Below are 15113 nucleotides of genomic sequence, written 5' to 3' on the forward strand. Positions count from 1 at the left end.
CGCTCGTGTGTCGAGAGCCAGGAAAAAAGGGACGTTTTTGCCAGTCAACCCTGCACTTGACTTCCCACGCGTTTCACCATCTTTTATTATTCAAGATTAACGAGCTCGCGCGCGCTTATATACGGAGAAAGATAGAGAAACACTCGAGAGTAAGCTCCTCCGTGGAGAGAGCGCGTGGATCGAGCCTCGAGATATACGGGCCGTCCGAAAAGTCACTTTCGATGTTTGCACGATCGGAAAGACCGCGTTAGTGGAAAAGCGAAAGTTCCGGAGCGCGTTTATTCCTCCGTCGATATCTTCGCAACCGTGCACCGGAGAGAGATTTCCCTCGGGACTTTTCCCCTCGGAATCTATCGATCGAGCTCCCGGCCTGTTTGCAGCCGCGACTTTTCGGACACCCCGAAAATGCCCGCTTCCCAAACGCCTCTCTTCTCGGCCGTCTATCTGCATACAGGCTTCCGTTTCACTCGGTTGAGCGTGCGTTTTACGTAGTTCACACTTCTCTCGACAATGCTACTCGAGAATAGCAGCCGTCGCGGGGGCCAATGCACAGACAAATCTCGAGAGCGTTCTGCCGCCGATTTCTCGATGGCTTTAGCTACTCCGAGTCTTCGGGATGCCCTACTATTTTTAAAGCCGTTAATAGGTAGAAATATATTCTCGGAAGCTTGCGTCGTCTCGTCCCTCGAAATCCATCCGTCCCATCGACGAGTATCCTCACTGGGCTCTTTGATCGCGTCTCTCTCTCTCTCGCCGTTCGCACATCATTCTCCAAATCAAGACGTCGCTGACCGTTTGAGTTCTCAATCAGTTCGTTTCTACATCGTTAAACGGCGAGCACCACTTTAAACTTAAATCTCGAGCATTTTTAGCACTTTCCAAGTTTCCAATCATCGGCAGAATGTTATTTATTGTTAACGAACTATTTTCATGACAAATTTCGTCTTTGCTCTCCCGAAAAAGCCCACGTCAATCGCTGCAACGACCTCGATATTTTCTTTCCCATTAACGACGTGAGAACTTCGATGGCGCGGAGAAGTTTAGTCGGAGATCAAAGTCGCAGCGTTCTTGCTCGTTGACACACGCAGAGCGAGGGGCGGGGAGGCTCCAGAGGATTTTATGAAATCCTCGTATTGTGGGTAACGAGGAATTGTCATGGTAATGGCTAATGTGACAGCACAAAGGAGACAAAAATATGAGTTTGGAGGGGGGGGGGGGGGGGGGGCGAGAATGATCGAGAAAGAAAGGTGGAGAAACATTCTTTAGCGCAAGTTGTGTGCTCGCGTTCGTACGACTTTTTTCCTCTCTCTCACACCGCGCGCGCTCGTCTCGTGTGTTTGTGGGATCGGGTAGTCGGGACTGCTGAAAGAGTGAAAAGCTGCCGCTGTTGCTCGAACCGGTGGCGGACCAAGTGTTCCGCTTCGGTGCTCGTAGACGAGGGTTAAACTCTACACACGGAAAACGAGGACGGATAGAGCCGAGGAAACGTTTGAGAGGGAGAGAGAAAAGAGGGAAAAGTGGAAAGAGAGCCGGTAAAAGGTAAAGAGAGAGGACGTCAAATTCGTAAATTTACGTACAATCTAACGTACGGAAAACAATAAATACAAAGCAACACGGATAATGGGATTACGTAAGGACTGGAAAACGTTACAAAACGTTTGGCTAGTGAAATTTTCGATAAAAAAACGTATCCGGTCTCTCCCTTTGTGCACCTGAATCGAGTTGAGCCTCGATCCGTTTGCCTATTTGACAGATCGAATTTCACAGCTCGAATAAAAGTTCTTCAGCTGCATTTCAATGAGGCTGTCCTGACTCATGATCCGGAGGCTCGAATGAAAATGCGAGTCGCGAGGTAAACGACCCCATTGGCGTTAAGGAGTGAGAATGGTGTGAGAAAATATTTGGGTCATTGGTGCGTGCGTTACGAGATCCGTTGGTGTTACAATGGCACAAGAATTCCCAACTCTGGAGATTCGACTTCGAGGGAGTCGATTGTACGGGAATTCTAAAAAGTTTGTGTAATCGTTTGATTGCTGAGGCTTGATGATGCACTCGAAAGACGAAGAGGGGGAGAATCGCTCTCTTATCGCGTCACACTTCTCAATGGGAGTTTCGTTATTGTTCGAAGGAATTGAGATCCCAAGGGTGCGCACAATAACACACTTTCGAAGAAGCGTGGAAATTTCGTCGAGACTTTCGGTGGAGCTCAATGAAAAGTTGAGCTATTCGTGGCACGGGCCGACTCGGGGATAAAACCGTACGAACGTGTTAATTCGTTAGCGTATCGATTATTCGCGTTTGACCGAGAACCGGGGGGCGCAAGAACTTTCGTTTTGCACCACGGCCAATGAGACTCGATCGTGTATATACACCGATCAGCCAAATGATAAAACTCTGCTCGTTAAATGGGTCAAAAGATTAGAGATATTCGCTGCTCGTGATTATTCAATCTAATTAATTATTGACAATTCTCGGAATAGTTTCGTCGGTAGTTCATGCACGAACGACTTTCGTAAGGAAGTCTTGAAATTTAAACAGAGTTCGAATGGCTAGTCGACTGACATATCAAATTTTAAAGGGTTCGTCTTATTCGTTATTGAGATAAACGCGTTTAAATATTAAGAAAAATACACAGGGTTACATGCGTAAAAAATCGTTCATCTTTCCATATGTGAACGCTTCTTACGAAGTTTATGAAAAACGTACACTAACAACCAAGTATGTAATGAAGGTTTGGAAAAAAATTCGAGACTAGTAATAAAGATGACGCTGAAGTTTCCAACGTTGGAGTCCAACGAAAAAAACGTTTGTAATTCCCCAATTTTTTATTTCATGAATCGTTGGTGCAGCTTGAAAAACTACGAATCGCAAATTTGGCAGGGAACAAAATAGGAGAATTACTGGAATTATTGGAGAGTTTTTTTCGATCATTTCGTTGGACTCCAACGTTGCAAACTTCAGCGTCATTAATAAAGATATATTGTGTTATTCATCTCACGACCTTCTGTCTTTTTATTAATACTTTTTTTGTCCATTTCCCCTTCCTGTTTTCCCTTTGCGCTCTCTAATGCGATTATTTACATAAAAACTATAGTACTTCTGTCAGGGACGAATGCGGAATATTGGGTTCAGTCGACGAATTTATTTTTCCTATAATAATCATGGTAATCATCCGGCGCGAGTGCGGAACCGAGTGAAAAAAGTAAGTTTCGTTTATTTGTTTAATCGATGAGGCCGTTTTGATTCGATAATCGGTATAATATGCGCGAGGTTTCGTTACTTTATAAGCGCGCAGGAGCACTGCGGAGGAAAGAGAAGGTTAAAGCGAGAGGCCGAAAAGGGATTTCGGAGAGGGAAAGTGAATCGAATGATTTTCATTGGAAAGAGAGAGTACAGCGAGGCACGAAAAAATAGATAACAAATGCATGACGTTTGCGGTGGAAGGAACGTTGCGAAAGTGTGACAAGCGAGAGAATAAATAAAAACCACATTTTCCAGCCTCTCCGCGAGCCTCGTCGTTTTCTATGCGGACGAAAATTAATGCAGGAATGAGGTACGAGCGCGGGAGTATTCGATGACGAATCGAGGAGGAAAGCTCTTTAATTGATTGAAGTATATCAAGTGGCTCGACAATATTTCATGAGAAAAATACAAATATAACGATGAAAAATACGAATGGCCTGAGGGTCCAGGGAAAAAACTGGTTTTCGTACGATTGCATCGTTCCTCGAAGGCACGACGATGACGAAACATTGAAAATAAATAAATGAGAATAAGAGACCCGGGCAAAAGTACGGAGACGAAGGAAACGCGCGCGCGCGAGGGTATTACACGCTACGAATTAAAATCGATTAAAGATTTTGCCAAGTAATATTGGATTCGTCGGGTCGATGATTTTTCACGATGCGCTCGATGATCCCGCGTCCATTTCCATTCGATTTAACGCTTCGAAAAAGTTAATGAAAAATTTCAACTATCGCGTTCGATCCGCGCGCCGCGCAGTGACCATCACAAATGCGTCTTTTATTCGTCGAAAATAATCTTCCGCGCGGACTTTATTCACTCGGTCGGAATAGTGGGGAGCAGGCTGGCTCTCGTCGGTGAACGAGTCTCTTTGTTCATTGAGGCGTCACAATTCACTTCGGATCCTCAACGCAAATGCGCACGTAAATACCCACTTTTTACGGGAGTTCAAACGGTCCAGCACTATTTATTTATTTATTTATTCATCCGGACTCTGTGAATGCAAGGACTGTAATTTTCAATCAGCCTGTAACGATCTCGCAGAGTTCAGGGCCGGTCTGCGTATCGGCAAAGTTCATATCCCCGGCTCGCAGCCCCGAGGCACCGGGTACGAGGAATGTAGAGTCGATAAAAGCGATTTTTTGCAGCAAAAAATCCTTTACGATTCGACATTGTCGGAAGTGAGTTCGGCGATGACAGCAGCGCTCAGCGAAACCAAAGAAATCACGATTTTCATCGTCTCAAAATATGCCCTCGACTCAAAAATCTTTTTCAAAAAATCTCAAAGTTTTATTTATTCCTCCCAGTACTCGATTATCTTCAACTCCCTTTTATTCGCCCTTTCGAATCGTGCTCTTAAGATAATGTGATTAAAGTGCGAGCGTGCATTGTTACCGTAAGAGATGACGATAAATAAAGGGAGAAGGAGCTCGAGTTAAGAGAAAGAGAAAAGTCATTCGGGTATTATTATGCCCGAGAAGACCCTTTGTGCGAGCATTCACCAAAACAACGATACATATCTCAACTTTATTCCATATTCTCTCTCGTGTCCGCCAAACTCCGCAACATTTTCTCCTTCACTTCGCTCCTTCTCTCCTTCTATATATATATACAATCTTCAATCTTCCAGGCCTGGTATGCGACTTCGCGTACTTGTGTGCCTAACGATCACCGAGTTTAGGAATCTCCCTCTCGAAAGCCTCCGGACACTCATTTCAATATTTATCAAATAAAAGAATATTTTCACATATTTGCATCGTTGCCTCTATCGTTGTGTCCATCTTCCACTTCGTCATTTATGGAACAAAAAGGCTCATTCGCGTGCTCGAGTTAAGTAACTGTTTTAAAAGGCATTCAGAAAAAAGGAATTCACTTTTTCAATGGGATTCCCTTAAACGATAGAAAAAGTAAAATTTTATTTGACTTTTGAAAAATTTATTCAACTTTCGGGTTTAATATTTCTGTGAAATATGTCAAATTAAATTTTACTGTTTTAATATTATTACTATTCGCTATTATTATTGTAATAATGATATTCGGCCTGAGAAACGCACTCTCAAGCATGATTGGCATAATTACAGGAACGGTGCTTGAGTTTCCACTGAACTGAGGGATTCCCTCGGTCATTCGATCGCGTTTAGATTGTAATAATAGGCGACCTGCGTGGATGCCTGCGGAAGCATAATGCGATACGTCCTCAAACATCGACAGATGTAAGCAAAAAGAAGGACAAAAAGCTAACACTTCTGTTCGAAATGGGTGGTGATATTGTATTGAGTTACGGAAATAAAGGAGAGAGCGAGAGAAAAAAAGGGATAAAAGTTTGGCCTTATTGTCGTGTGGTGCAACAAACGTCAGGAGGTTTGACCGGAAGCACCGGAAATCGACGCTGCTGCAGGTTGCGCGTAAAAACCCGGCCACATGACGCTTTTTTCGTCTGTTTACGAGCCGTCGACGAAAAAATATTCCACGACGTGTGCCAAGACGGAGTTTCTAGAGCTCCTCATTTTTTTTTCATACTAATGCGATTTTAAATGAGTGGAAATGTGTTGAAAAAAGGTTCGATCGCTCCTCGCTCGATTCCACGCGACTTCGAAACGTTTCATATATTTTCGTCTATGTTTGTTCTTAATCGAATCTTCAAGCTGTAATTCGAAGAACGAAAATAGATCGTTCGATAAATCGTTAATTCGCTATATATAAAACACAATTCATCTACTGCGTAACGTTTTGCCATTTTCGTTGCTTCGAATTTCATTTTTCCGGTTTTATAATGCATTGTAATCTCAAACAATGAGAAATGATGGAAAATTGGAAAAAAAAATTATTTTTTGCTTCGTTACGGGAAAGTCGGGAAAAGATTTTTTTAACATCGGAATCAATGAAAAGTAAAGAGAATGAAGTTTGAGAAAAAAAGAAGACATTTTTTTTTCATTCGAAACGTTCGGATTTCGTATTGTGCTTTTTCCTCTAGACCATTCTGAAATAAAATATAAAATCTTCGAGCCCCAAGTGAAGTAACTTTGTATTCAAGTGATATTCAATAAAAAGAAAAAAACGTCAAATTGGTTGAAGGTAGCGAATTTAAAAAACATGGAGGTTAAGATTCGTCGACGAAACATTGCACACGAAAATAACAACATCGGAGGCCAATAGTTATTATGACGTCGTTGAAAAAAGCAAAATTTCTTACCTCGATTCTTCAAAGAATCATTGAAACTTCATATTCCCGGTTATTTCCAATTTTCGAAATTGCAGAACAAGTGGTCACACTGTAAAACAGCAAAAAAACACTTTTTCCATGCGATATGAACGGTGCACCGGTTAAAAATCCACGTGGACAAATGCAACGAAGATACTCGCGTCCCCCCGATGGAAAACGAAAATAAACAAAAGCGCCGCGGGTCTATCGAAAATTGACGTTTGTCGCGCCGATCGCCGCGAAAAGAATATTATATATTTGGAACGCGTGATGAACGCACGCGTCTCAACACGCACTCGAGAGTTCGCACGGTGAATGAATGATTGTCTCGTAGGCGATGGAAGTGTGTTTCACGATACACACGGCGCCGGTATCGCCGGTTGTCATGTACACAAGACCGAGCAACCAATCACATTTGAGCTTCCGTAGCGCCAAGCACACAACACTTGTGTTCGAATATATCCGTTTTCGTTACCGGCCGAGTCCATTTTTTTATTTCTATCAGACGAGTTTTTCTTCAAATTTTTACTTCTATACTTCAATCATCCGATTTTCCATATTTCTTTGCTCCCGTTCGAATTATTTAGAGGCCGTTACATTTTTTTAGAATTCAATATCATTTATTCTCAATTTTGTTTTTTCGAGGTTAGATTTTAATTGATTTTATTCTTCACTCATTACGTATTATCATATCTTAAAAGCAGTTTGTTATACGTTCTCCGCGTTCTTCATTGGCTTATTTATTTTTTGGAAATTTATAAAACACAGTCGATAAACATTCTTCGTTTCCCACAGTCGGTAAACATTCTGCAATGACATTTATCAAGATCACTAATGTACCGATGCGACGAATTCGCTCTGTGGCCTATTTACCGAACGATGATGACAAATATTTTTGTTATCGACTGACAATTTATTTATACCGAAAAAATTACGTCTTATAATATTTCTATCATGACTAAAAACTACCGCGTAACAACTCCACCAATTATAAAAAGTCGTGAAAAATGAATATCAACTCTACCAAAAACAAGGACATTTCTATTGGTATGATCATACATCTCTTCATAAAGATTCAAAGAGACTCGGTAGAGTCTCGTTGACATTTTTTCTTATCAATCGTAAGACGGTTCATTGTTTTTTCAAAAAAATATTTTCATAAAATATCAAAACGTCATTCAGACGGTTGTGTATTTTGATCACTCAAATAGGCAGAATTCAAGAGACTCTGTTATGCATTAGTAACATCAAAATCATTAGTTAAATTTCGCGCATTTATATTCGTGAGCAAAATTGTTTGTGCGGTCACTCACGTTTACAGGAACGACCCTGGATCTTCTTCCTACCTTTATTCTCCACGATTCTCGGGCTCTCATCAGTCTCCCTTCACGATCCTTTCGCTCTCCCTCTTCCTCTACGATTTTGTTATCCTACTGCATGGTTCCGATCGTATAAAGAACTTTCCACACATCTTCAACACACTTTTCTTCCAATGTTTTATCATGCACTCGTGTTTTTAACTTGGCATCACTTCACCACATCGCACAAAATTGTAATCGATTCGTTATCGCAAATTTTAATTTTTTGGTCTCTCTTTCGAGGACGGACCTGGGGCTTTCCGCCAGAAAACCAACTTTATTATACCGGCGTGAGAATGAAAATTCGTTATATCTATTTTTTGAAATATTAGAGAAAACTGGCCCTGGCCAGTAACAGAAACAGTTGAATTGCTAAAATTTTAGAAATATTTATTCACGCGCAAATTTTGGGGCGATAATAACGTCGAGTGCGAAAACATCCCTATCGGCTTATCCATTTAATTGCGTCAAAAAAGGGGGGGAAAAAATCTCAGAAATCCAAGGAAAAAATTGTATTAATAACGACTGAATCGTCATTTTTCTTTCAATTTTAACTCTAATATTCGTTTCGTTGTATTTTCGTGCCATTTATCGATGTACACGATCCGACATTTTTTTCGTTCTTTTACTTTAAAATTTAAGTAATCGATAAGTTACATGAGTGAATGTAAAATAACTGTTTTTATAAAAATTACGACCGTTATCAATATTCACTGGTTTCTATTTTATTTGTTTTTAACCGTTTATTATTTATTCATAATTTCATTTAATTTTTCGATCGATTGAAAAAAATTAAATCGCGTAGAATTATTTTAGTCACTAAAGATAACGTAGAATTCTACGTGTCGTATTTTATGCTCCGGTTTTTCAATTTCTATGAGATCTACAAACGATAATGCGTGGCGTTAACCGTAAGAACCGAGTGCTCACGCTCTACGCTACCTCGTCCCATGCCCCGCGCGCCAAGCGCCTGCCAAGCGCCCAGGCGGCGACTGAAGTGAAACGTATTGCGCTCTCTCTCGTGTCTCGTTCCGCGCTCGTGCCGAAGTCTCCCCCTCCCCGCGCGCGGCGAGTGAGGCGAAACATGTTGCGCCTGCGCCGCTCTCCTGTCTCGCTCTCCGCCCGGCGTTCGCCCGTTCCCCTCTCTTTCTCGCTGGCTGGTCGGACGCCTCTATCCCCAATCCACTATCGTCACTACGCTACGAAGCGAATTCTCCAGCCAGAGTCTAAATACGACCATGAGACCAAGCATACACGCGATGAATGTAAACAAACCGAACAAATTATCTAATTTCCATTCAGAATTATTCGAATATCACATTTTTCTGCACTGACTGATTGCCATCATTTTATCAATGCACAAACATGTATGCATCGAAGCGCAGAAAAAATTAAAATCATCCCATAAAACTATACAATATTTATGGCGTTCTAATTGAAATTAATATTTTTTTGATAAAAATTCTGAACCTGGAAAACCCACCTCCTTACCAACGAAAGTGAGGTAGTGACATATGTATAATATATAAAAAATTTATGTGGTAGCAATGTTTTCTGATAGAAACATCACGTGGTAGACACTTTTTCAATTAATCATTTTCCTGGTACAGTGGTTATGATTCATACATTTATCAATAGAAATACGTGGTGGAATGTGCTTAAATTTGTTATGTGATAGTTGTAGTAACAAAATTCAATTTATTTTTCAAATCTAGTTTTTACATTTATTAGTGTGAGTTGTCACGGGGTCTTGCGTGTTCTTTTTGCTTTTCCTGAAACACTGTTCCCACTTTATTACCCTTCTATATTTATTGGGTTCATAGATTTTCATTCTATATTAGACAACCTGCTGTAAATGTTTGATTAAGCTCGAATAAAACAGCGAATCTCGTTGGTGAATCGATTTATTTAAATGTGAACTTCTTTCTTTTTTCGATTTCTTTAATGTCGAATCTTTTTTATCGACGAATACGACCATGGCGACATCTGTACTTGACATTTGAAACTAGACCCTGACGTTAGGTTAGGTTCTTTAGTTCTAGTGTTTTTTCGGACAATCCCCACCCCACCTAATCCTCTTGTGGCGGTTGTTGGAACTAACGAACGGCGTTGCTGTACGGCTAGGGACGCAGGACTTGTAGGGGCGTCGTTAATGCGTGCAATGTGTATCGTGTAGGCGTTGGCGGCTGCAAAATCGAGTAGTACGCGGATATGTCAATGACTCTAGTCGGCGAAAACTTCATTAATTCTCACTTCACCGTATTCCGTGGAAAACGTGTTAAAAAGTGTTGAAACGATTTTTTTTAAACGAGAAATATCAGTTTTTAAATAGAAGATAAGCTGGTTTTACATTTTCGAGAAAAATATATCTTTTTTTCTGTTAGTCTCGTAGCGTTTTGTCGCGTTCACGGATTTTCCGAATGCTTCCGTATATATACACACATACACGAATATACACATACAAACGAATTGACAAGAGTGACTGATAGACATTTGTTCGATGTTTCTACAAATCTGCTTTCGATTATTACCTATTTTAACAACGTAATACATCCAAATTTTATTTTTTAATGTTTCATCGTCTTATATTCTCATTCCAATCGACAAAAAAGTGCGTATCAATAGCCTGTGCGTGTGTCGTTTGTGAGTGCACGAAGTATTAGTGGCATTGAGATGTTACGAATGGTGAAGAAAAATATTGCCCCACCAAGGATTCACGAGGCTCGACATCTCAAATCCTCATCGCTGAGTTCCAAGGACATAATCCAAGAAAAAACTTCTACCTTATGAATTGACCCAAGAACCATCCTGCACTGGTAAGATCGCGTCTAATCCTTTCCATTTTTTTCATCAAACTGCCTTTTTTTCATTGCTCGGTGGAAATTAAAGTTAATATTTTTTAATTCACGTGGCAATCTTTCATTCTCGTTTTGTTTACAATTTTAAATAAAATTTTATTCCATTTTTACTGCTTCACATCCATGTAACTTGGTATTTCATTTGTTTTCCTGCTGGAGAAAATTTCCAATGTGTTCTCCTGCTGCTATTTTATACTTTCTTTTACATTTTATATTTCTATCAAAATACCCATATGTATGACGTGTGAAGATCAAAATATGTGTGTACAGATGTGTGCATATGATTATTCAGTTTGGATAGCCTTGCTATTTTTATCCTCAAAGATTTATAAACCATCATTGGATAAACATCCACAAGTGTCACCAAAATGTTTGGACTCGGTGCAAGATGTTACTTTTCTCCCACCGCATTCTTTTGACAGCTCGCTGCTCCATTAACCTTCAAATTCCATTCTTAACATGCATCGCATCACATTCAATTCCAATGAAAAACTATTCTCAACAGAAAAAATTCTGATTTCTTTGGGTTAAGTTGTACTATAAATATTATGATATTACGGTCAGAGTTCATGCATCTGTCGAATCGCATTCTAACATTGGGTTGAACAATTATGCTGTTTTTATGTTTTAAATTTTGCTTTCTTTTTCTCCGTTCACTGTCGATTTGGAAATTTATAAATTAATAGTTGTCAACTATTTCTTGGAACAGTTAGACTATTTCCAGTATTTTTCAGAACAGTAATACAATATTGAGTGTAATTAATGACAGGAAAAGATCATTTATCCGCTGTTGTGGAAATCTGTTAGAAGAGTTAAAAAAATCCAGCTGTCAGATGAAAATTGAACAAATTATATTTCTTTTTTTTTTATTTTCTCTGTCTCTCTCTCTACCTCGATGTCGATACACGATTCGGTGGGTCAAATATTCGAAACATTGTTTTATGCGATTGTTTTTGTGCGAGCGTTTAAAAAATCGTTCTTATCTTGCGATTGGCTATTGCCACGATTTAGTCGCTGCATTGTCCCCAGATTCCTCTTACGGGGCGGCGCTGGCTTGCAATTTTCTTTGCTCTTCAACTTCCTGGCCTGCAACACTCGTTTTTCGATGTATAGAAGAATCGAAGTAAAACGTTGCACGAAATGGGGAATTTCGCGGATCAGAATCTTCCGAAAGTGATAAAAAAACACCAAAATCCATGATTTTTTAGGTTAAAATTTTTAAAAATGCTTCCCCAACTTCCATCATATTTTTTAACTAAAACGATCAGAAATGATCGTTAAAAAAATTTCGCCTCGATGCATTTTTCTCCAACATACGAAACCCCTTTTAACGGGGCGGTGCAATTGCACGGAGATTCAGCAGCCCGACCGACTTCGATCGTGATCCAGTTGCGATTACTCGCAAACGACTCGGTGCAGCGACTGTCCATCGACGATAATGAAATCCCAATGTCAAATCAACCTGCTAATTCAAAATGATTATCGAAATATCGATGACTCGCTCACCGAAAAGTTCACTCGATTTCTTCAAAACGGACCCTCCCCACTGTGTCTTGTCCTATCTTGCTATTTAACTTTCGATCCGAAACACAAAGACCGTGCCGGTACGAGATTATCTTCGAATGTGTTTGCCCGAGATAAGATTGCATTCACTTGTGGAATGACGCTTACAACGCCAAAGTGACACATGAGGCGGTGAAAAATCGCCTTTTCAACGCGAAACTTGCACAAAAAATGGAAAAGAAGCCTCGAGATAATTTAAAACAAAATTTTGATTATCCATTAAAACTTTTTTTAAGCTTTTGACTTTTAGAAGACTTGACTTTATGAAGAATTGATATTTTTTAGCGTTTAAGAATTCATAAAAATACTTGGTTTCTAAAAAATCAGTATTTTTGACCTGATTAAATTTTTAAAAAATTTTATTTTATAGAAAATAAATTTTTTTGATTATCCATTAAAATATATTTAAGCTTTTGATATTTAGTCGTGAAGAATTAACATTTTTGATCGTCCATTTAAATTTTTTTTTAAATCTTGCTATTTAGTTATAAAAATCAATATTTTTGATTATCTGTTTATAATTTTTTTAGGCTTTTGATATTTAGTTATGAAAAACTCGAGAGAATATCTCAAATAATTGGAGGGAATCCTACCAATAAGATTCAACGTTAAAATTCTCATTGAAATGTTAATTTTTCGTTTTATTTTTATTTATTGAAAAGTAAAAATTATCGTCGCAGCACCAAGAACCAGAGACCACCTTGAATGTTTGACGATTTTTGCAGTGCGAATTTTACACTGTGAAAATATGCAACCGAGCTTGACCCCGGTTTCTGCATCGCTGTAACCAGTCTCTTTTACCTTTTGATTATTTTCGCCTAAAACTCGATAAAATAATGTTTATTTATGACTCAAAGTAACATCGACGTATGAGGAAATTCGAATATTAAAAATCGTAAGTGGGACAACGCTTTGTGGGATTCTTAGCTTCTGAAAATGCCGAAACCATCCGGTCGGAAAACGAGTATACCGATTCTATGACACCTGACTTCCGGACTTTCTAACTAAATATCGAAAGCGATGTCAGGGGACTGGCCACCGTCTAAATAACGCTTGAATATCGCGCCATCGCTATAATCTGCTTACTCAGAGTCACCGCAAAGAGGGAAAAAATATTGAAAAGAAAAATTTATCGCGTCTCACTTCCGCTTGGAGACCAGAATCCTGTGTAATTGACTTTGGGGTTTAAACACAATTGAAAAAAGCTCGAAATCTTGATGAAAATTTCCACTCTTTGACAGTTCGAGCGAGCAACGAATCTCGTGTGAAAGTTGGTTTTTAAATCACTTGTTTTCTCCTTCGTGTGCGCGTGAACCGTCAGTTGTTACGGGGGATGACAAAACGTCATTGTTTTCAGGTTCATCACCACCGTGGCTGAAATATCGCAATAGAGTGGAATGTCAAACAATCAGCTAGTGGATTCTTGCCTGTGAGTATGACAATTTTTGGCTTTGTCATTAAACGATCACATATTTAAAGCACAGCTGCTCCAGAGTGCCTCAATTACTAACGTTATGCTTGAAAAATTAAACAATTCATCCGCAAACTCCGAGCCATGAATCTTGCCTTCCATAAAACTATTTTCACGGTTTTTCTGCATTCGTGATGAGAAGAAAGTTGAGCGGGCCGGTTGAAACCAAAGTCGCTTAAATCGTGCTCTCTTGGCGCCCCTCCTGGCAGGCTAAGCAGGCCCTCAGTCCACGTGGTCCAGAAAATTGGTGCATTTTCTCCCACATCAATGACGCTGAAGTTTGCAAAGTTGGAGTCCAACTAAATAATGTTAAAAAACTCCAATAATTCTTGAACGTTGCAAACTTCAGCGTCGTCTCACATTATTGATGCTTTGGTAACGGTCCATTGTAGAAGAAAAACAACAATTACAACGGATTTTTCTCCCAGGGATTTCACGATGAGCCACGAATCATCAACATTCGTAGAATCTGCAAAAAAAGTCTCTCCCTATCTTGTCATGATTCAACTAATCATTTATTGTAATTAGGCTGGTGAATCGGAGGATAGAGCAGAGGCAAGAGCACAACATAACACGTACTGAAATAACACAGAGGTGATTTACTTACATTTTTATCGAAGTAGCAACACACCGGAGTAGTTCCTTGTAAAACATTTCACTAGTATGATGGAATGATGTTGAAGTTCGCAACGTTCGAGACCAACGAAATGATCTAAAAAACTCTCCAACAATATCAGTAATTCGCCAATTTTTGTCCTCACCGAATTCGCAATTCGTAGTTTTTCAACCTACGCCAATGATTCCGTGAAATAAAAAATTAGTGAATTGAAATTGTTTTTTTTTTGTTAAATTCGCTGGACTTGAACAATGCGAACTTCAGCGTCGTTATGTTGGAAATAAACGAAACAGCAAAAAGTAGTTTTTACAGTAAGTTGGTAGTCGATTTCTCAAAAAGCTGGTAGTGCATGGATCTTTTTAGAGAATTTTCAAGCCTCCGGACTTTTTTGTTATTTCATTTGCATGTTTAACTTTGACTGCGACAGGGAAGAGCTTATTCTACGATTCCCATGCAATGACGAGCTCGTCCACTGGCCTGTTGAAATCTGCACGTATCATTGGGAGGCGAAATTTTCCTTGGGAAAGGCACTTTAGAATGAAAGTTTTTTCAAATTCATTGATCGATTTAAACCACGAGGCAGGGTTACCTATTGAGGAAAAGCCAAATGCATTGAGATTTTTATATATTTTTTGCATTTTTAAATATTTCTTGATAGGAGAAAAGTCTCAAGTACCGAACGAATCGAGAATTCGTGAAGGAAAAATCACGAATATTCGACGATTCGTAACTCGAAGAAATTTCAAATCGAACGGAAGCATACGTACGATGATCGATGAAAAAGCCCGATCGAACGAAATTA

At 39.5% G+C, this 15113-nt stretch overlaps 2 protein-coding genes across 9 annotated transcripts in view; one reads left to right on the top strand and one right to left on the bottom strand.

Moving 5' to 3' along the window:
• LOC122415686 (uncharacterized) overlaps positions 1-6761 on the bottom strand; it is a 47407-nt gene extending 40646 nt beyond the window's left edge. The window contains exon 1 of the mRNA XM_043428046.1: positions 6437-6761. The gene's annotated coding sequence lies outside the window, so the exon portion shown is untranslated. The remainder of the gene's footprint in view (positions 1-6436) is intronic.
• Positions 6762-9960: 3199 nt separating this feature from the next.
• Positions 9961-15113, top strand: part of p120ctn (adherens junction protein p120) — a 28409-nt gene continuing 23256 nt past the window's right edge. For 3 of the 8 annotated variants that reach the window (XM_043429052.1, XM_043429054.1, XM_043429058.1), the window contains exons 1-3: positions 9961-10619; positions 13582-13653; positions 14224-14289. In XM_043429052.1, the coding sequence (XP_043284987.1) occupies positions 13622-13653; positions 14224-14289 (98 nt within the window). In that variant the 5' untranslated portion in view covers positions 9961-10619; positions 13582-13621. The remainder of the gene's footprint in view (positions 10620-13581; positions 13654-14223; positions 14290-15113) is intronic. The other 5 variants (XM_043429056.1, XM_043429059.1, XM_043429060.1 and 2 more) reach the window with 5 other exon arrangements.

Source organism: Venturia canescens, chromosome 9 (assembly GCF_019457755.1).
Source record: "Venturia canescens isolate UGA chromosome 9, ASM1945775v1, whole genome shotgun sequence".
In the NCBI taxonomy this organism is placed as follows: domain Eukaryota; kingdom Metazoa; phylum Arthropoda; class Insecta; order Hymenoptera; family Ichneumonidae; genus Venturia; species Venturia canescens.